The sequence below is a fragment of the Epinephelus lanceolatus genome, chromosome 16 (genome assembly GCF_041903045.1).
Source record: "Epinephelus lanceolatus isolate andai-2023 chromosome 16, ASM4190304v1, whole genome shotgun sequence".
Taxonomy (NCBI): Eukaryota; Metazoa; Chordata; class Actinopteri; order Perciformes; family Serranidae; genus Epinephelus; species Epinephelus lanceolatus.
In genome coordinates, this window is record NC_135749.1 from 15,343,397 (window position 1) to 15,365,918 (window position 22,522).

At 43.7% G+C, this 22,522-nt stretch overlaps 3 protein-coding genes across 8 annotated transcripts in view; all 3 read right to left on the bottom strand.

Moving 5' to 3' along the window:
* Nucleotides 1-722: 722 nt before the first annotated feature.
* Nucleotides 723-3,536, bottom strand: hoxa1a (homeobox A1a). The gene is made up of 2 exons (XM_033637849.2): nt 2,451-3,536; nt 723-1,922 (listed from the first exon to the last, which is right to left on the bottom strand). The coding sequence occupies exons 1-2, from the start codon at nt 3,055-3,057 to the stop codon at nt 1,555-1,557; spliced, it is 975 nt and encodes a 324-aa protein (XP_033493740.1). The 5' UTR covers nt 3,058-3,536; the 3' UTR covers nt 723-1,554.
* Nucleotides 3,537-7,905: 4,369 nt separating this feature from the next.
* Nucleotides 7,906-11,283, bottom strand: LOC117264048 (homeobox protein Hox-A2a). Its single transcript, XM_033637848.2, has 2 exons — nt 9,569-11,283; nt 7,906-8,980 (listed from the first exon to the last, which is right to left on the bottom strand). The coding sequence occupies exons 1-2, from the start codon at nt 9,930-9,932 to the stop codon at nt 8,256-8,258; spliced, it is 1,089 nt and encodes a 362-aa protein (XP_033493739.1). The 5' UTR covers nt 9,933-11,283; the 3' UTR covers nt 7,906-8,255.
* Nucleotides 11,284-13,370: 2,087 nt separating this feature from the next.
* hoxa3a (homeobox A3a) overlaps nt 13,371-22,522 on the bottom strand; it is an 82,131-nt gene continuing 72,979 nt past the window's right edge. For 5 of the 6 annotated variants that reach the window (XM_033637840.2, XM_078176073.1, XM_033637838.2 and 2 more), the window contains 3 exons: nt 22,324-22,384; nt 17,940-18,516; nt 13,371-15,123 (listed from right to left, as the gene is read on the bottom strand). In XM_033637840.2, the coding sequence (XP_033493731.1) occupies nt 14,330-15,123; nt 17,940-18,399 (1,254 nt within the window). In that variant the 5' untranslated portion in view covers nt 18,400-18,516; nt 22,324-22,384 and the 3' untranslated portion in view covers nt 13,371-14,329. Of the gene's footprint in view, nt 15,124-17,939; nt 18,517-20,462; nt 20,964-22,323; nt 22,385-22,522 lie in introns of those variants that run through there. The other variant, XM_033637843.2, reaches the window with a different exon arrangement.

Here is a 22,522-nt window from a genome sequence, read left to right on the forward strand (position 1 = left end):
GTAAAATAAAACCAAATGTTCCTCTTTAGAGTCCAATTTAGACACATTTTATCGACAAACATTTATAAATATTGTTTCACTTTTAATATAAATTAGATGAACAAAAAACAACAATGTGAAATGAATTATTGTTTAACAAACCAGGCGTAAATGTAACGGAACCTGAAATAATTGCTCTCAAACTTGTATAGTTGACTGCGTGACATGCTGTGCTGCAAGTTTTCACTGCTCATCCTGTCATCAGGTGGGGATGATGACACCTCCTTGTGACTTGGGGGAACTGAGGAGTTAACGCTGACAGGGCCAGTGGGGCACCCATCCTTGTCGATAGCCTAACCTCGATGTTTTAATCGATAGAGTTTCTTTTTTGTCCCCTCAATAAGCCGAGAGCTCGATAAGGTTGTCATCACAAATGACGCTGACGTCCGCGCTCTCATCTCCTCCGTGGATAAACATGCCTTTATTATGCCAATAACTCTTTACCCCAGGGACGGGAGCGCGCACGGCCGCATACATTGAGGGACTCTGCGGTGCGTAAAAGAGACACGTGCAGCTTCTCAAACGATGGGAAAATGGACAGAGATTTCCTCTCTTGTCTGTAGAGCTTAGAATAAAGGTCTGATGGGCGGATTCAGGTGGAAGATTTGCTATAAAATCCTCAAAAAGTCTCTTAAATTCTGTCTTTCCCAAGATTCCCCCTCAGCAATGACACAGATGAATGGTTTGTAGAGGTAAACGCACTTTAATACACATGATTGACCCGTAAACGTCTCTCTGGACAAAACATTTTGTATGTGCTCCACTGGATTATATAGATAACAGAGAAAAGCCTGGAACATACGTGGCCTCACACGACCTGTTCCCCAACTGATAAAACTCAGCGCCCCGCTAATAATACATGAAAGCATTACGCATCATGCAAATCTCACACAATAGACATTCAGACGGTCGCGACACACAAACACACAGGCCTTAAACACAGAGGTGACAGTGATTAAGGAGGTAATATAACAATGCACTCTGTAATGACTAATAAACGAGGTCATCTCGTTGATTGTGTGATGCCTAATTGACGACATCCAGTGCAATCATCCTGGCCGTGGCCATTACGCACAACTTTGGCACATTTGAGGTATTTGTTGGTATTTGTTTTGTTTTGTGTGCAGCTGTGTGACTTAACATTGGCAAATTCAGCAGCACTGGTCAGAAGCAGGTGTAAGGAAGGTATCTGGATATCTTTTGCGCCATCAGAGTCGTGGCATGGCGCGTATTTAACGTCAGAATTTCAAAAGAAAGTGGAGATATTTTAAACCACTGGCCTACAGTTGTTTGTACAGTAATGTTATCGTTCTTCTGAACACAATACACAATATAAAACAAATCTATAACTCAGGTGGTCCATATTATTGTTCATGTCCCAAATAGTGCATTAATTCATCCTAAATGTCCACGTATGTCATCCATCAACCAGGACTTTGTCTTTGGTACACTGGGTATGAGCTTTGATATATACAGGCCGCCTATGGCCCAAAGAGGTAAGGAGGCAGTTGGTTCTTAGTTGGAGGAGTAAGGATCAGACACCGTGGAGGATGTGGGAGACGGAGTAGAGGGAGCTGAGATAGACTTCTCTGATGCTGCATCGTCCATTTTCTCTTGTGCGCTCTCCCCCGGGTCTGAGGATGGAGCTTTGGTCGGCAGCAGCCCTTCTTTCTCCCTCTTCTTCTGCTTCATCCTCCGGTTCTGGAACCAGATTTTCACCTGAGTCTCATTCAGCTGAAGCGCGGCCGCGATCTCAACGCGCCGAGCACGGGTCAGGTACTTGTTGAAGTGGAACTCCTTTTCCAGCTCTGTCAGCTGCTTGGTGGTGAAGTTGGTCCGGACCGTGTTCGGCTGACCCCCATAACCGTACTCCCCAGACCTGCCTGCAGACGAAGAAACAAATCACTGTGAACTTGGAGAGTTACACTACATGTTCTCTGCTCTCAACACACATGAGTTACTGCTTGTGCCCAGAAACAACTTTTACGCATCGAGAAGCAACTTTTATGCAGCAGAAGCAACTTTTTACGCAGCAGTTATTTAATGTCAGCTATACTTTGAAATATGCTGTGATACATGTGTTCAAATGCTTGGTATAATAGAACACTAAAATATAGCATCTGCTACAGTATAGTACATTTAAATACTTCATTATACAATGAGAGGCATTCCCAGCCCTCTGTCTTTTCCTTTAAGACAGCATTACAAATTATAAAGGTGGCACAGTCAGACAGGAAGTGTCAAATAAAAGGTATAAAATTTTAACTCAATAGCTTGGCTCTAAACGTGCTTATATTCATGTTTGTCCCACACAAAAATATCTCACAACATTGTCTAACATCGCTTGAATGTAAAGACTTTGGATCACTTATAAACCTGTGTTGTTTACAGACATGACACATGGTACCCACCTGTTTTCGGTGGGTTCCTCTTGACCTTCATCCAGTCGAAAGTCTGTGCAGAAGATGCGCCCTCAGACAGAGGTGAACAGCAAGCCTCCAGGTGAGCTGCATGCAGTGGTGACAGTGGGTTTGAGCACCCTGGAAAAGGGGCTGCTTGCTCGTGCCCGCCGCCATAGGCAGCATGGGCATACTGCAGTTGACCCAGGGGGGCGGCACTGTAACCTTGGCGATGCTGAGAGACCATGGAAGAGGAAATGTTACCCGAGTACATTAGTGGGCCGCACTGGGGGAATCCCGCTGTGGAGTCTACTTCCTGGTTGAGGGCGTAATGGTTATACGTAGCACAGAAACTTTGGGGTCCATAGCTGGAGCTGCAGGCCGGATGGGCCCCATAGGCGAGACCCAGAGAGCTAGCAGGAGATTGGTATGACCCCGGCTGGTGAGGGACGCCGTCCGGAGAAGCCCTGCTCCCCATGAAGCGGTCATCCGTCCCGCAGTTGTTGACAGTAACCGCGCAGGACTGGAAAGTTGTAATCCCGTGGTCCGAGTGGAAAGCCCTGACAGAGCATGAGCCTCCTTCACCGCTCATCACTGAGTAGTCTAAGAAGCTGCTCATTGTAGCATTGTTCTGCCTGGGCCGAGGGACCGTCCGCTCTACAGACACCCTCTGATCTAGTCCTCTCTCCCCTCTTACCCCGAGTGACCGTGCCAACCTTTACCTATACTCTGTCCTTATCAGAAGAGGGAGGGGGCGCACGGGCCGATATCAATGAACGGGTGTTATCACGTGGGCCCGGGTCAGCCAGTGAGGTACTTGTCCTTATCCCCTTAGCCGGTGACAGATTGGTGTTTGAGTGGCTATTTAAATTCCAGGCGCTCGTCGATCAAGGTGACGCGCGTCGCCACTAATGTATTGGCCGAGCAAACAATGAGCTGGGAGGCAGACGGCGGTGGACAGCTTCGGGGTCGCATGAAGAGCGGGGAACGGCAAATACGGCGTCTTCTAACTCTTGCTGTGCGCTCTCCCGCCCGGGGAAAGATTAACGTTTCACCCCCTGCAACCTCTCCATGTGGACAACCTAGCACCCTGACCTCAGGTACGGTATTTTTGGAATAGAGAGGAGAATAGGTGTGTGTGTGTGTGTGTGTGTGTGTGTTGGTGCGTAGATGCTCGCAGGCGGTTTGTGCGTGTGCCCTCCGTGCGTGTCTTCCGCCCGCGCGTAACAGCCGTGATGTCATATGTATAATGGTGTCATTCTCTCCTGGATGGATGGATAGCTCAGTGCGTGTGTGCCACTGCCACAGGCTATGTGGGCTATCAGTGTCCCATTCCAATGCGAAGTGTTTCACGCTTTAACACTGTGAGGGATTTGCTCAGCAAATATTTTCACAGTGTGACAGTGAGGGAGAGGAAGGAAGGCTTCACTCCTGACACAAGCAAAAAGTACTCTAGTTTGGTCAAAGAGAGCTTAATAACTTTGTTCCCCAGCAAGGTCACATTAGAGATGTTTGGCTGCTTTTCAGCACTTGCTTGGAGGTCACAGGTGATGTAACGACAAGAAAACCTATTAAACATTAAGATGATGTAGTATTAATTTTTTCTCTCCCAGGGTCACGGGGTCTGCTATCTGCTCTGATTTCACTCCCACATGTATTCATTATGCATGTATAGTGATCAAATGATCTGATAATGCGAGGCCCGTCGTGGAGCTAATGCGCCCATATAGCCCGAGGTGCGACTGTGGGCTGATTATCCTGTTAAGTTCATCAAATAAAGCTGTTGCTTTATTGCTTGAAATTAATGGCCACGAAAAGCTGCGCTGGAAGAAAAGGCAGAGCAGGGGGAGAGTGTGCGTGGGAGAGCTGCGGTGGAGCGACAGCAGAGTGCAGAGCCAACCAACCTCTCACTGAGGAAGGAAAAGAAAGGGGAGGGGAGGAAGAGAGGATCACATGGTGGGATGAGCGCCCCCACTGGCCATAGGTGGTCAAACACCCAAAATACTTTTCAGTGTGTTTAAAATGTGTATATGAGTGTGTATATGTATGATGACGATAGATAGATAGATAGATAGATAGATAGATAGATAGAGGCAGTGGCGGCAAGTAACTAAGTATAAAGTAGTATGGTGGAAAGTATAAGTACAAACTGAGGCGGTGGTGGAAAGTAACTAAGTACAATTTGAGGTGGTGGTGGAAAGTAACTAAGTACACTTTGAGGTGGTGGTGCAAAGTAACTAAGTACAATTTTAGGTGGTGGTGGAAGGTAACTAAATACAATTTGAGGCAGTGGTGGAAAGTAACTAAGTACAATTTTAGGTGGTGGTGGAAAGTAACTATGTACAATTTGAGGCAGTGGTGGAAAGTAACTAAGTACAATTTTAGGTGGTGGTGGAAAGTAACTAAGTACAATTTTGAGTTACTTGTAGGCTACTTTACTTAGATGTACTTTTGGTCAGTATTGGAAAGGTTACTTTTGTATGTAATAGATCACAGATTACCAGTTACCCTGTTAAAATGTAATACATAATGTAACTATTTCAATTACTTCATCAAAGTAATGTAACTAATTACATTTAATTACTTCTCTAACAAATTCTTTAAACTGGGCAAAGCTGAAACATGTCCAGAAATAGGTTCTGCCAAAAGAAGGCATTCCTGCAAGGTGTAAAGATGCATATGAACTTTTTACTGAGAATAATATATTCCGATGTAACCCCTTTATAATCACCAAAATTTTGATTAGTAACTGTAATTTGATTGCATTTTTTCTTAGTAACTGTAACTGAATACAATTACCTTTACTCCCCAGAACTATGTATGATTACTCTTCAGATTTAGATTGTACACAAACAACTAGTGATAAGTTAATAAAATGATACACTGTAAAAAAAAATTAAACCAACCATCTGTATGTTAAGAGGTTAGATTTACCACCACCTCCACCTGCTTACATGTTATCGGGAATAATAAATTAAAGATCTAATGAATTGATATGTGTACCGTTATGTACTTCTCTAAAGGGTGGGAATCACCTGGCAAGGACATGATATTATCACGATACTGAAGTCACGATACAATATTATTGTGATATATGAAGGGTTTTTTTTCAATATTCTGAGAATTGCATTAATATATTGCAATTTATTACGTTCAACTGTAAATTATGTCACCAAAGAAACTTTGTCAGCATCAGTTTTTATAAAGCAATTGACTTCATTTTCTAGTAGGCTACTAAAGGTTTAATTTGTGTTGCAATATTAATGATTTATATAATTAAAATAATAATAAAAAAAAAACTTGGCAGTTTGTATCCATATGATATTGCCAGCAAAATGTCATGATACCTTACTGTATCAATATCCCCCCTATTAATAACTTCAGCTTCAGTAAAATTTCAGATATGGCTTGCCCTTGTCATGGAGTGTTACAGTGTAGTGTTGCTACTTTTACTTAAGTAAATGATCTGAATACTTGGCCCACTGCTGCTTTAAGATTTACAAGTAAATGAGATTAAATATTAGGGGTGAATGGGTGGTAAGACCATACAGCATAGTATCGAACACTCAGCATATTGTATCGCACAAAATATTGTATCATGACTTAAGTCTTTTGATAATATGGTATCCTGGGGCTTCTGATGATTCCCTCCTCTATTAAATTTAAGTAGCCTAATGAAAATCTACATGGCCATCATTACACATGTGATCCTAAAAGTTTGCAGCTGTTTTAATCAAGCTCAAAAAAAATGTGAGGAGGTGATGCAAACTTCCACAAGTGAAAAAAAGCGCAGTGGGGTCAATACGTCCCTCCGCCCCTCCCCTCTCCTCTCTGTCTTCCCAGCTGCCTCTGCAACAGTAGAGAGTGGGCGCAGTGGATCCTGCCTTGTCTGCCTGCATGTGGAAACTTCAGCCAGGCCTTGGAGCTTTCTTGGCTCTTTGTGTGAAACACATGTGCGCAGAAAAGGCGCGCTGTCTCGGAATGATTTGGTTATACTGGCCCTGTGGTTAGTCATTGGTCGCTTGAGTGCAGGAGTGTAGAGGATCTGCACCCCCACATATCCCCCTCCCTAAACACACACTCACATTGACACACACACACTCCATTTACCCAGTAGGCTAATATTCAGCCAGTCGATTGGCTTCTTATGGCTTCCAGATTGTTCGATAACCCGCCGCTGAACGCTCGAGTTTATGAATTTCGCACATGTAGATGAGTTTGTGAATCGATCATTGCAGGCCGGTGTCGCAACCGGTGGTTGTTTTTGCTTGTTTCATACACAGGGCTGTTAAAGTGGAATAACCTATTGAGTCAATCTGTGCATGAGCTAATAACTGATTCCTATAAGTCAACCCAAGTGCAATACAATAGAGCAAGACCAGTCATAATCCCTATATTGAACTGCAACACTTCAGAACAGAACTGCTCCAATAATGTTGTAAAATCCCCCCAAAAGCAGAAACTCTGCTGATAAAGTAAGCCAGATATTGCATAATGATCCTCTCTGCGCTGCTATTCTTAGTAAATTTATGCCTGATAAATTACATCTAGTCCAGAAGGAGTCTGTTTTGAGTTTGGGCTACTTTTAACACACGGGGAAAGAGTGCAGCCTCATAACCCTGAGCAGCCTGCTACTGCTGCATGCTGCCGCTGTCCCCGAGCCAGAGCCGTGTTTAAACAAGCTATAAAAATGAATTATTACCAAACGCATGCAGAGACTCAGCCCCCTTTTAGCACAGGAATTGGGGAGTCCCGTATGAAAATGTAAGTGGGGTTTTATTTGTGCACATTACGCCACAATTGGTCTCCTTAATGTCCGTCTCATTCATGCCACGGAGTGATTTATGAGCTCCTGAAGGCAAACATGGTTCGGGTATTTGCCTGCAACATGCACACAATGTTAAGAGCCCTGTCATGCTAAGATCCGTTGCTGGCGTGTTTGCTTTTACTCTCCACAGTATGAAGTCTGAAGGTGAAAATAAAAATAATCTGCATTAGGGTTTCTGTGGACAGCATGAAATATTGCCAGCATGCCCGTGTAAATCTAAAAGAAAATCAGCAAAACAAACGCTGCTATTTTGCACCAATTATTAGTTAACACACTGCTAATTTGCAGATGTTTAAAAGTAATTTCCTACATTGAAAAAAGTTATCAACAAAGTTTTAAATTAAAAAGCTGCATTTTAATTAATTCTATAAAAAGACAGACGCCTTATATTTTACTTAACTATTTGAAACTATCTGCATTATGTTGAAATTAAATTCTACAATAAAAGTTCAATCATGTGTTTGCCTTCACAGCTCTACGCGGACTATTTATATCCATCGCCAACCTGTTGTTTAATTTGCATAATGCGTCTATTTTTTATGCCCTACTTTCTTTATTTTGCATATTGTCTACGTGAACAATTCAAGCACAAATACCCAGTCAGCAAATAGAAAAAGAAACGACTCAAAACACCAGAAAGAAAGGATTGTAGGAAGTTAATTGTATTCTAACAAAAATATCCAAGACATTGGAAGCTATACAAAAATAAAACGACCAGGTTCCATAGGCCTAATATTGTATAATTATTCACATACACTCATAATTTCCATTCCAAGAGATCAATTTGTTATGGTAATTACAAGCCACGTTTTGAGTAGAGCTATTTCAGTGATTTCATTTCATCCTTACCTTGTATTAATCGTCAAGTCAAATATCAACAGAATAAATGTGCCGAATATACAAATAACATCAGAGTTAAAACCATCGTAGCCTGATATTAATTGTCCCGAGAGAGGGGGAAAAAAGAAAGGTATTGTGATTGATTTCAGTTAATAGTTCAGATGCTGCAGGTCGATTGTAGTTAGAGACTCCGAGAAAAAATAGAAACTGTCCGTAGAAATGTCCACGGGGCTGTCCAGAGACTCTGACAAGCTCGGCGAGGCTGCATCGGAGAGCTGTAGGCAGGAATCCGAGGAGAAAGGTTGAAAATCGTGTATAGAAACATCCAGGGCCGGGGGACTGTCGCCATTGTCCGGGCCAGATGCCGAGCCTGGGCCCATTGTTGACATGCAGCCCGGAACAGTGGGTGACGGGTTGGGAAAATGTTTCAGATTTTTGTCATTGCTGTTCAGCGGCGCAGCAGCAAAGCTCATGGACTCGCTATTGTGGAGCTGCTGAGTGGAGCTTAGAGAGTTGTTCTGAAAGGAGCAGGTATCTCTCTCCAGCAGGGCCCCGCTCCGCTCGTACAGGGGGGCCTCGTCCTCCTCGTCGCTCTGGATGCCGTCCTCGGCGCCCTGCCCTTTCCCCTCCCCGTTGTGGTTCTCCTTGCTCTGGGTCTGCCGCTTGTGCTTCATGCGCCGGTTCTGGAACCAGACTTTCACCTGCCTCTCGGTCAGGTCCAGCAGGGCCGCTATTTCCACCCTCCTCGGCCGGCACAGATACTTGTTGAAGTGGAACTCCTTCTCCAGCTCCAGCAGCTGTGTGTTGGTGTACGCTGTCCTCAGCCGACGGGAGCCCCCTCCTCCTCCGCCGCTCTCCACAATCTCAGGCGAGCCTGGAAAATAAGCATCACGGTAGCATTGGGATTAAAAACGCAGGACACAATAGTTACATAACCCCGCTGCCCGTGAATCAAACATTATGGCTCTCACAAACCACTAGAGAGTGGCTCACAACACGCTGCAGCAAAATGGCCGCTGGAGCTACTGACCCAAGCTTATAGCCTGTGCACCTTTTATCCAGAAATCATTACAGCATATCATCAGATTGTTTAACACATAAAATAACGTGCAGCGTGAGCGTGAAGCAAACACAGTGCACTATAAAAGCAGTGAGGTCCAGGCGGGTGTGGGATACTAATGAATGCTCCAGCTGCCCTCCTCGGCAACGGCACTCCATCACTCTTCATTACTGTCACACATCAAAACTCTGCTACGGCTAGGGGAATAAATCATCTTACATCACCAAACTTTACCCAAACTTTTTTTTTTTCTTGCTTCATACACAATCACAGCAAAGCAATAGCCATAAATCTTTCAGAATAAAACGTCTCTAGCCTATTTGTTTTTTAAGGAAAGGCCTGAGCTCCAGTTTAGCAACAGATAGCAAACACTTCCGCAGTAAGTGTTTTAAAATCACCCACCTTTTGGAGAAAAGCACACGGGTCCATTGGAGATGGTGGTAGCGGTGGAGGTCGGCAGGTGGTTCCTCTTGGAGGCTTTCTTCTCCCGCATCCAGGGGTACTCCGGGGGTAAGGAGGCGGTGGGCAGCGGGCTGCATCCGTCGGGGCTGTGTCTGGGCCGGCCGTGCCGCGGATGGCTGCCCGGATTCAGGCTGGGAATGGTCTGCTCAAAGGGAGGAGGAATCAGTGTCGGGCGTGAAAGCGTCGAGCTCTTGATTGATGAACTTTGAAATGAATCAGCGACAGGGGGGAAAGATGTCAGGCACTCAGCAAGCGACGGCTGACTATTGATAAAACCGCTCTCTCGCTCGAATTCGTAATTCATCTCCGCTCCCTGAGAGCCGAGGAAAGTTTGCACGCGTATTTTTATAAATGTTGCGGCTCAGTGAGGACGAGAAAGAAAAAATCATTAAAAAAAATCTCCTGGTGGTGTTTTTTTCTATATCACTGATTACGGCCGTATGGGGACCGAGCTACTATTAAACTATTGAATTCATGGAGACAAGGTTGAAATTGGACCGAATTGCCTGTCACATGATTACCTCTGCCCAATGACAATTTGGGGTTTAATCAAAAGGAGCCACTGTCTGCCTGATTGATCCAAAAACTCTGATGAAGAACGCCTCGCTCAGCTGGGGGACGACTATTTTTATTTACATCTTTGTCCGCTCAGTTTATCCTCCTCTCGCCCCTCCAGTCCAGTCCACTAAGCTACAAAATGTGTTTTTTAAGAATGGCTGACGCTCACTATTACAGGGAAGGAGCCCAGCCTAGGGTGCGCGGATTCGTGCACTCCTCTTTCTCGTATTGTTTGAGGATGTCAGTCGAGAACGCCCCCCACCACACACACACACACACACACACACACACACACACACACACATTTCACGTCAGTAGCTATTCATATAGGCGAGAGTCAGGCTCCTGAGGTGAAAAAAACATACCCAAAAAACTGACATTGAGACTTCTCGACAGAAACAAACCCCAACAATCCAGTCTGCTCAGTGAGTGTGGACTCCAGAGTAGATGTGATTCTTCAAAGATGCATAATAATGAAATATGCAGTGCATCCATTGACATGTGTTGCAATAAAAAGCCCATCCATTAAGTTAATACTGATGGATATGACACGTTACGACCATTTCTTCCAATAACAGCTGTTGTAAAATTTACAGTTCAGGTCCAGGAGCTTGTAAAAAGATACGTACGCATGTATGCATGCATGCATGCGCACTCGCAGACATTGCTGTAATATAGGCCATTTATGTAGCATTCATAGATATGATTTTAAAGCACAAAGGTTTTTCGTTTATGCCACAAAAGGTCGATTTTAAAACGAGGTCATGCGCGTTCATGTGCGTGCACAAACCCATAAACGTCAGGTTAAACACACAGGAGCCCTTTCTTTCCTTTGTGATTGGTTATAGTCACATTTTTCAATAACCAAAAGCTGCCACAGTTGTTACCATATTTTATATATTGTCATAATATTTAGAATGTCCATGTTAAGAGTGGGAAACCACAAGGTTAGAGCAGGGTTTACTGGGAGGACAGCAGCTGCAATGCAAAGGAAGGCATCTCACTGTATTTCCAGTATCAATTCTACCTGACATTGCAATGAAGCAAACACCATCGACCATTCACAATGAATCCATTTGCAGCGATATTATGTAAATGGAATTGTTATTGAATGGCGCTTCCCTGCAGTGTTTGGTTTTATAGCCCTTCCAGAATAATCTGTAAAAGCCACATTTGGGATGTTTTTCGTCAAGCAGTACATGTTGGATTTTCATTCAAAGAAAAAAAAATATGGCTTGGTGAGTAAGAGAGAGGAAGAAGAAGAAAAGTGGTAGGCCTCTCTCAGTTTGTTGCTTATATACCAAACAAAGAGTCCTGGAAGCCTGCGCGCGATCAATCTTACTCGCCAAAAGGTCTGACAGCTCGGTGCCCTCACAACACATTTAAGGCTTCTAACTCTCCCCCGGATCAAATGCAGCCAGGAAGCGGCGAGAAACACTGGCCACTCAGATTAGAACCAGTTTCTGCTCGCAGTTGTAGCCGAGCTGTCGCTGGAGGGATGTTTTAAAAGATAAATAAGAACCCAGCTACACAAGATGCCACCATTTCCTTTCTGAGGAGGCGACAATGCGCCAACGGTGAGTAGGGCGAGGCAGCTTCTCCACCTGGCTTTTATCTCTGAATTGCGAATGCATTTACACAAAGACATGTATTTTCGTTTTTTGGTATAGGATTGTGAGCAGATCAGACCGCGTGGTGAAGGACAGTGTTGCTAGGGGAAGAGATGGATGGCTTTTTTTTTTTTGGAATTACGCACAGGCTTTGTGTGCAAGGAAAGGAGTGGGTGGCGGCATTTAGTGGACCCCGGCTTGTCCTACACACTTGTCTTTACAGCAGGATTGATTTAGGAGCACTTTCCCACGGATGGAAACGCAATGAAAGAAATACAAATCTTCTGTTTCAGTTACACCGTTATTTATGTGCTACCTGTGTATGGCGCATATGGGTCAAATCAGTGTCTTGCTGTGTGTGCATGTGTGCGCGTGTATTTGTCAGTGTGTGTGTGTGTCTGTGTTGGATGCAGAAATACTCAGTGCATCAGCTTTTTTTTTTTTTAAGTGTGACACACCATGGTTCAATTGTTCTAGGTTTCCCTGCTAACCATATGTCAGGGCTGGTAATGCTCATGCCCTCTTATATCAATCACACTGGGCTCATAAATGATTTCTGGGTGCAAAATCAGTGAGGACAAATAACAGAAAGGCGTAACATAATCACAAAGAGTAAACATTGTACAAAAAGGTTTGGGTGATTTGATAAGAAAGTGGAAAATTATTTGCATTTTTTTTAAAAAAAATCTTTGCATTTTCCTCCTGAAATAAAAAAGATTTCTAAAACAATCGAAGCATTTTAGCTCTATGTGTGCAGGCATTTTTTTATATATATTTTTAAATTTAGCAATGCAAGGAAATTATTGCAGACAATAAAGGGAAATTCATTTTTTTAAAAAATACACAAAGAAATCCACTGCATTTTTGAGCCTCCCACTGATAATTTGCTTTGCAGTAACCATCCACGCAGCCGAGGCTTCATCGCGTTGAACTGGCTTTAACGCTGCCATCTGCAAATCTGTAATATAACGAGACAAATAAGCCCCGTTACGATTCTACTTCAACCTGCATCCCCTCTGGCTGCGTTTGACTGACTGAACATATCAGGGAATTATTTTTCAAAGGATTTCTCATTTAGCTTGTTGTCTCTTTGCAGAGTCTCCAGAAGGGCCCGGGTGACATTTTTATTATTATGGATGTGCCCACGCAGATGAGAGGAGGGGAGAAGGCCACCCGAGAGTTTTCTTCACGTCGAATCAAGAGGAAGGGAGAAAGAAACATGCAGCTTTTATTCAGTATTTGAGTTTATCTGCAGCCCCTTTTTGTAAATGAATATTAAATATGGTCACTGGTTTCATATTATTTTGTATGCCTGAATATTATACGAATATATAGATTTACCAATTATCACACACGGTTTATAATTTTACCAATTGTATATAAATGTATTTTTCATTTATTTTGTTATCCACTCTGGAATTTTATACCGTCATGAAATATATAACACCAGTAACAATAATTAATTCGATTTTTATATTATTATTTTTATTTAATAAACTGTCTTGTATTTATTTTTGTGATCATATGAAATGTTTTTATGTGTGTCTAAATTAAAACTACAAGCTCTGCTGCAATTATATTTCAATTCTTTTATTTATTTCTTCGAACTGGAGCAGCGTGGAATGTATGACATCGAAAAAAGAAAATTGATGATGTCTGTTTCTTTTTTTTTCCTTCAACAAAGAAACTGCAAATGTGTGTCCTTCTTTCCACCCTTATTGCATGACTGATTGATTTTACATTCGCTGAGAAAATAAAACACCTCCTCGAAGAAGAAGAAGAAGAAGAAAAATGGAAACATAGCCTATAATAGCAACATGGTGTGCTGCTGCTGCTGCTGCTGCTGCTGCTGAGGAGCGTGTGCAGACTACATGTATGGGCTGGAAAAGGGCCGAGACGCTAATTTTCCACCAACCTTGTCCCCCACACAAAGATCGCAGAGGTGTCAAATAATACTAAAGGACTCTTTTATCTTAACACCGAACAAAATAAATAACATTTGAAAGTCCAATAGAACAACACAAAGCAAGGGAGGTTGCGTGTAAGCGCATGACCCTTGTTTCTGAAAATGTATTTCCCTCATAATCCCAACTCGTGGCTCTTGAAGGATCCTTTCACAAGTGCAACAAAATGCAAAACACAATTCTTCAACTGCGGATAAATAAAAGACGGACAAATTCACATTAAAAATGAATAACATATGTTCATAATACCCTGTTTGAGTTTCGATTTTAAAACAAGATTAAAAAAAAAAAGATTAAATAGGCCTATGCATATACTGTGCCCCCCTCCCTCCCACTCTAGACGTCCTACAGCCCAGATAAAGGTCTTTGTGAGACAATGACACGAGCAAATAGAGAAAAATTCAAGCAAGTTGTGATTATTTATCCTACGCTACTTCACACATCAAACTATAGAAAACATAAACAAAGGCAGAGAGAAGGTGGAAGCCGTGAGGAGGCGCGGAAACAAAGCAGTAATGTGTCTGGAGGTGGATAACACAATGGGCGGAGTGATCCGGGGAGCGCCACCGCTACAGATGCGTCAGCTTGGGCGCTTCCTGGATTCTTCCCTGAGAGTAGTGCGGCGTTAGGTCTGTGTACGTTGGTGTCGGATCACACACTCCGTGATGCTGACTGTTGCCCATTGTGATTGCTCCATTGTAGTCCATGTTTGCGGACGGCGGGTGCGGGAGGTGGGTCAGACCGAAAACTGAGGTCCCAGAACTGGGCATTGAGTCGATGTAACCTCCGCCGACATAAACGGGGCTGCCCTGCATGTGAGTCCCGTAGTTGCCATTGCCTTGGAGAGGATGCGCGTCATACTCGGGCGTGGCCGAGTCGGTCCCGGGATACCTCTTCTGGGAGGGCGGGCAGTTGTTGAGGGAGCTGTTCAAAGGAGGGGGATATGACGTGGCCATGCCGTATGCATTTTGATGAGGTTTATTGTAAGACGTCGGCGACTGGGATTCATAAGGTACACTGTTTACAAGAGAATGCATAGAGTTGAGGTAGCCTCCACCACTGCCACCACCACCGGAGGCCGGGCCCACGGGACTCCGAGGGGACTGTCCGCCAGGGGAGGGCATCATTCCAACACCTTTCTGATCCTTCTTGTATTTCATCCTGCGGTTCTGGAACCAGATTTTGATCTGTCTCTCGGTGAGGTTGAGCAGGTTGGCCATCTCCACCCTCCGGGGTCTGCAGAGGTACCGGTTAAAGTGGAACTCCTTCTCCAGCTCCACTAGCTGAGCGCTGGTGTAGGCTGTCCGGGCCCTCTTCGATGCTGCTGACCCCGGAGGACTCTTGTCTCCGGGGCAACTCTCCACTGTCAGAGAGGAGGAGAGGAGGGTGTCAATCAGTAATCCATTACAGACAGAGAGAGAGAGAGAGAGAGGTACAGAGGCAGAGACAGGAGAGTGAGAGTGAAACCAGCTGACAACACGCACACAGCTGATAACAGAACTTTCAACCATCAATAGGGGTCGGTTTACTAGATAAATATGCCATGCTCCAGTGCTTAAATAGGGATTTCATCGTTGGCTCTTTCTCTCTCTCCAACGCCTCCCTCTTCAGGTGCGCGTGTGTGTGCGCGCGCCCTTGTGTGCGGCAAACATCTCAACATTTTTGATAAATCCTTACTGCAAAGCACAAAGGTTATAACAAGGGCTCCATAAGACAATTAACAGAACAGTGCATGGGCAGTGTGTCTGTGTGCACGCTACACTAGCTGCACAGACAAAAAAATGCAGCTGAAGAATAGTAGGTCAATACCTGATATGGAACCAGGTAACCTCAGATTTCCTACCAAAACATTTTGACCCCCATCTCCCCCCGTACTCACAGAATAGCACACGCGTAATGCAAACACAAGCATTATGTATTCCTCGGGGTGTATAAAGCAGCTCGCCCTGCCCTCACTGATAAGCCTCCCCCTCTAAGAGGCTGGAACTTGGCTGCAGAATAGCAAGGTGTTGGTCTACTCGCCGCTGTGGCAGGCGGCCAACACTTAATAAATTTCACTACCTGTCGCCCAAACGTGGAGCAAAAGGAATGCAGCATGACATAACCTGACCTATGAGGTTATTACAGAGATGAAAGAGAAGGTAACAGGAGGAATATCCACATATGTATGGCAACCACGTGTGATAAGGATTATTATTGTATGAAGAGCATACTTATGAATTCATCTTTAAAAGGCTAGTTAGCTCGATTTTATAAAACACTGATTTGAGAAACCTGTTACGTGCAGCACTATTGAGCTCTGTCCAGCGTACGTGCGTAAAACGCGCGTAAAAGGCTTTTCATAAGTGTAAGCACCTCAACGTGTTGTTAGAATTAATGAATACCCCTTCCCAAACATAAATCACAATGAGGGCTAAACACTGCTTTGCATTTTAAACTCTTACCTCAGAGGAGTATATATAACTTAGAAAATTGCCCATATGTTACAACATGAGACGGCCAGCGGAAGGTAAGCATCTCTGAATTTTTAGATTGGGGTTAATGAAGAGAACCCAACTAAACACCCCACCCTGACCCACCAAGTTTTTCTCAAATAAAAACAGCAGGATCTGGCTTGCGTATGTGCGTAAAGCGCGAAAGACTTTTCATGAATGCTAGCACGATAAGTTGTTTAAAAAGAACCCTGTAACATAACACATTTGTAACATAAATCACAAGGAGTGTCACACTACTTTGAATTTGAGCTCTTGCTGTGACTATGTATAGCGTTATTAGAAACTGATCCACCGTTTTTTGTTTTTACAAAATGTAAAGATCATTGGAAGATTAGCATCTCTGCATTTTTAAGTTAGCTTTATGCAACTTAACGCCCAAAACACACTAACTCACAAAGCTTCCCTCTAAATAACCAGCAGGATCTAGACTTCGCACGTGCGTAAAATGTGCGTAAAACGTGCGTAAAAGCGTTCCCATACATGTTAGCACGTCAATGTGTTGTTAGAAACGAATAAAAAAACATTTCCAAACAGAAATTATTTTTGGATTGAATGAAAGACCTTATCTTGCTTTATATTTTCAACCTTTACCGTAGGAACCTTACCCATTTAATTTACAACACATAAGGCCATTGAAAAATGAGTGTCTCTTACATTGAATCAACTTGAGTTGAGTCCATATAAATAAAGACCCCCCCAAATCCAAACTCCCCAACATGACCTTCCAAGTCCTCCTTTCATCAAAACAGCAAGATCTGGCTTGTGTACGTGTATAAAACATGCCCAAAAGGGTAGCTTACGTGTTATTAAAAAAACTTTTTAAACATAAATCAAAATGAAGCCACATAACGTTTCTTACTGTCTAATAACACCTGTATCTTACTTGAAATAATACCCACATATCTACCTAATAAGACCGCCATGGGAAGATGAGAATCTCTGAATTTTAAAGTTTGCTCTATGTAAATAAACACCCCCTGAAACACAACCCACCCACTCTGACCCAAGTTTCCCTCTAATCAGAACAGCAGGACAGACTGAAACAACTGTTGTGCGTGTTTGTTTGTTGTCTCTCCAGGGAACATTATGTGATCAGTGGAGATGCGTGTTTACAGTAGGGACAGGTCAGCTGCAGGGCACAGGGACAACAAATGGTGGAGACTACTTCAACTGTTAAGCCACATAACTCTTCTAGAGTCTATATCCTTATATTGTTATTTATAGTATATAATGTGTGGGGTATCATTTTGGAGAATTACCAAGATGTCACTTAATCATTTCAGGATACAATAAAAGTAACGCTTTCACATATACTCTGACTGAAGAGGTGTTGATTAAACTCTGTGGTCATATTTTGGCTGTAGTTCTTGAATAACTTTAGGGTCTACAGAGGGAACAAAATATATACATAAAATGCCATGTAATACCACAAACCACTGACTTCACTGACCTGAAAACGATACAGTTAAATCAACACCTTTTTGACGCTGGCACAGAAAAAAAACAGGAACATTTTAACCCTCACAGGGTTGCGGTTTGCCCCCCTCTCCCTGCTATCCCCTTACCTTACCACCCACCCACACCCCCTATGTATTGTGTCCTCTCTCAACAAAACTTATTTAACTTTCTGGTCAGAGGCTATCAAGTTATGTGTTAACAGCAGCAGTGTTTTGGTTGAAAGTACCTGAACTGGAGCTACTGGTGGGTTTCTGCTTGGTGTTCTGACGTGATTCCTTCATCCAGGGGAAGATGTGTTTGCGAGCTGCAGAGGTCGGCGAGCCGTTCTTGGCACTGGGCTGGTTGGACCCGTTGCTTGTGTTTTGGCTGATAGCACCGGGGGATTGTGAGGGAGGGGGTGGGCCTGACACTGGCACCTGCGGTTGATTGCTTTCGGGATGAACCTTGGACTGCGCCGCCTGAATGGCTGTGGTCCTGTCGCAGCTCTCCGCCATCTCCCCCGGCTTCTGCAGAGCCACGGAGCCGTCAGGAGACTGCAGGGAGCAGGCAGGTCGATGGTACTCACTTTCCACATGAGAGGCCCGGGGATATTGGACCTGATTGGCATCATAACTGAAGCCATTTGCGCTTTGATATGGGTAGCCACTGTAAATTGCGGAGCTGTCGTAGTAGGTTGCCTTTTGCATCTCGCCGTTTCCCAATATTTATTTCAGAAACTGACAGGGTCTTGACACCCTTGTAGAATAACATTGGCACCCCGTGGTCACGTGACGCCTCTCCGCCAATGGCCTCCTCGGGTGAACCTAGGGTTACAAGAAGCACTGTGAGGAGAAGAAATGGTGGCGATCCATCTTACTTTTCAATGCAGGCCTGACACAAGAGACTATGGAAGCAAGATAGGGCCAACAGTTCTGTAGACTATTACCGTTTACCTTATGGCTTACACAGGGCACAAAGGCACGCACTAACCTTGTATTACCATCTGTGCCAAACCACATCAAAACAAAAACCTTTTCAAAAGCATTTCAGATTGCCAAATCAATTTTTAGACCTAACAAGAAACTGCGTGACATTTTAAACCACTGGGCTTATTAACAATGAAACTAAATATAGAGTTACCTTTTAGACAAAATGCTGTAGGTGGAAAAAAAGGGTCTGTGGGGAAATCTTATAACGCGTAACCACACAGGAAAATAATATTTTTGTTATATTGTTATTCTACCAACAGGGCTGTCAACAGTATATCTAATTTCCTATGTAGTAGGTGAAAGCATGCCGTGTGGTCCACAAACTTTAAACCCATTTTTGTTTTACACTGTGAGTAACAGGATAGACCTCAATGAGCTGTGTTACCTCGGCCACCTGACGCAAAGCATAAACAACCGCATTCTCTTCCTTTTCTTTCTTTTTTCTTTGAATGCTGCAAGATAAATGGAAGGGCCACGAGGAAACCTGAAAAACCGGGCGGGCATCCGTGCATCTCCATGACCACGGTGTGAACTTTTCCTAGCAGGGCCATAATAATGGTTGCTGTCGGTGCTGTCTGCGCGGCGGCCCGTCGCGGTGATATATGGGGGTCAGTGGGCCGGGACGGCCTGCTCGGAATGAGCGGCCCGGTGAGCAGCCAAGCCCGGTACTCAGGCGGACAGAAACCCGGCATGGCACAGCTAGAGCCTGCTGCTAAACCACCATAATTCACGCAGGTAACCATGGGGATCAGCCTCTGAAAGATTATTGGGGGAACTATAAACCATAATAGACACAGATCCACGGGTCATCATCGGGAAATCTTTCATAATGTGGCATCACTAATGAAATAGTGGAATGCTTAATGTGGACTCCCGGTGTTTTAGAGATTGCCATTAAAATTAGCAAAGTGCAATGGATAATAATAATAATAATAATAATAATAATAATAATAATAATAATAAATACTTTTAATTAAAAGCTAGTGATTTTCAGTACAAATAAACTGTAAAACCAGCCCATCCATTTACTATTTGGTTATTAAATCATGCAGTTCTTTTGTCTGCACTCCAGATTTAACCACTGCAGTCGCTCCAATCAAGGAAGCTGATGACTTGGACACTAAATGAAATAAATAAGAACTAAATAAAATCAAAAAACATTTGCTTGCAACCCTAATTTCAAATTTCAACTGCTGACGCTAACAGGCCCTGATGGTGTTATGTGTCTGATGGTAAATATAATCCCAACATTTATTTTGTTAATGTAGGCTGCAATAAAAATATTACTTGTTAATTTCATAATCCGTAGGTATGGATAGGTTTAGTATAGTCTCGGAGCAAACGTATAGCTAGAATGCATTTTTATAAAATGAACGCAAATAAATGAAAAGGAAAATGTCGAGCAACTGTTTGTGCAGCCGTGCAGAGCAAATCAGTCTAAAATGAGCCCTGAGCTCGCCCTTAACGCAACTAAACCGCAGAGTGAAAGAAGGTGTCTTCGCTGTATCTGCACTCACGATGACCTGGAAAAGATATCAGAAAGCTTTGTGGTGTGTATCTCCAGGCGAGCCATTGCGATAGTCATAAAAGACAGAGAAAGAGAGACAAATGACAGACTTTGCGCGCAGCCCTCTCTGCTCCACGTTAGAGGAATCTGGCTGCCTGACTGTGTGTGTGAACTCTTCCTGAACCGAGATCTAAGTCATACGGTGATAAATCACCGCGCGACACACAAACTCCGCCATTTACAACCGAGGGGAGCCTATTTCTGGCCTGCTTACCTTATCCTCTGACGACGAATGCAGAGCACCAAGCGATATTTTCTCATTCAGCGACGAAATCGATCAAAGCAATAATCCAGGGGAAAAAAAGTTTAAAGGCAGGGCTGGCTGGGTGAGGCAGCAGCAGGAGCAGCAGCAGAGTGCGCCCTGCCATGCACCAGGCATTAGCAGCCACAACAAAAAAGGGAAGAGCCGAGAGAAACCCCTTTCCTTTTTTCCTTTTCTTTTTTTCCTATTCGACGTGGATGGGTAAACCGAGATTACGAAAGCAGGCGTGAGCAGTCGGGTCAGCGAGATAAGAGTTATCTGGCCCCAAGATTGAATTTATCGTCATGCTACAGAGCAATGGCCAGGGCTTCATAGCAATATTAAACTCAGCCAAGGCTATGCTAGACTATGTGATCCTTCACCAGTACCATGCAGACACCAGTGAACTGCCCCGAACCAGAGCGTCACCATAGACAAAAAAAATTATGCAAATAAGTAGCGCCTTGGAAAGCCAGTTCAAATCAAGTGGCTGCTTCTCCTCCTCCCCCAACCAAATGAGGTAGTGTGTCCAGAAAAAAAAACATAATGCATCGTTAGAAATAGCATGTAAGTCCTTCCCTAAAGTGTTTTAAATCTTTTTGTTATTATTTACTCCACGTCCTGCAGTGGAATTATGAGCCCTAGCGGATGAGATGTTGGAGAGAGGGGAGAATACAAAGGAATAATCAGCCGCTGACCATGCTGCATTTCCATTTCCACGGGACATAAAGGGCTTCTATTCGCGGTTTAATAATTAACCCGCATTTTTGCATATAGTCGTCAATGTTTGGGCACAAGGGAAGCGCTATTCGTTTTCATTCCAGCACCAGGTCTACCACTGCCTGCATGGCTTCTTGTGTGAAGAATACAATGTATTTATTTTGAGAATAGAAAGCACAACAATTTCGCATCAAAGCCGAGCTCCATGTATATCAAGGGAAAAACCCCACCAGGAGCTGGGTGTGAAAAATGGGAAGAAGGTTCATCACCAAAAGGCAGAGCGGAGGACATGCAGCGAGGAGCAGGGGAGTAGAGAGCCGGCAGCAGGGGGAATCCCTCTGCATGGTAATGCTTCTCTTTTGCAGCCAAAAGAAAGAATGGGAGAAAAAATAGATTTATGTCCTCTCAGCTTCCCCGGGCTGTAAACACGTCCAGAGCTGCAGCTTCTCTGCTGGTTTCAAGCTCTGGGACAAAATCCAGTGACACAATTAAAAAGATAGAACACACGGACGGTGTGGGAGGGTGAGTGGGATAAAAATTCACGCGTGAGGATTTTTTTTTAGCCAACTCGGCTTTTTCTTTTCGAAACCAGAGTAGTCACATTGTATAATTATTTACCTCTTTGTGTTTTGCTAAAATGCTGATGCGTCTCTCTCTTTAATTTGGCCCTGAGCTGAGGGTGAAATGTCAGTGAGGTGGTGGTCGTTTTACTGCCGTGCATAATAAGGCGTAAAACAATGTGGGAGGGTAAAAAATTGAAATGTTGATGAGAGTAGATCCATTTTTAAAACTTCAGCGCAGTAAACTACAGCAGCTTCAAGCAGATGGCTTTCACTGGAAGTAGTTTTTGAAAGGAGTAAGGCACCGCTCCAAGAGCTGCGATTCCCCTCGTCACTTTTATAGTGACAAATTACACCACAAAGACAAGTGGAAGAGAAGGAATTATTGCTCTCGGGCTGGTCATATTGCTGCTACGAGGAAACGTACAAGCCATAGGCTGCTTCTCTATCCCTGCGAGTGCTTTGGTGGGCGTGTGTGGTACTTATTAGAAATTGAATAAGGATATCACCATCAAGCATTCATAACGCAAATCAATAAAGATATATGGACTTACCGAAGGCAGTTCAAGGTGTCTCGGAGACCGTGCGATGGCCTGAATTTACTTGGCTGGTTTTCTGCAAGGAGGAATAAATATTTTCAGTTTCTCAAAAGATAAAACAACCCTTAGCGTGTTGTGGAAAATATAGTGCTGTGGATTTTATTTTCAAATAGGCGCTCCATATAAAGAGAGCATCTGGTTATAAATAAGTGTT

Excerpts from the sequence above, each read along its gene's own strand:
- hoxa1a (XM_033637849.2), bottom strand. The coding sequence starts at position 3,057 with ATGAGCAGCTTCTTAGACTACTCAGTGATGAGCGGTGAAGGAGGCTCA. Across the intron at positions 1,923-2,450 it reads GAGGAACCCACCGAAAACAG|GCAGGTCTGGGGAGTACGGT; the intron begins GTGGGTACCATG and ends CTTCGTCTGCAG.
- LOC117264048 (XM_033637848.2), bottom strand. The coding sequence starts at position 9,932 with ATGAATTACGAATTCGAGCGAGAGAGCGGTTTTATCAATAGTCAGCCG. Across the intron at positions 8,981-9,568 it reads CGTGTGCTTTTCTCCAAAAG|GCTCGCCTGAGATTGTGGAG; the intron begins GTGGGTGATTTT and ends CTTATTTTCCAG.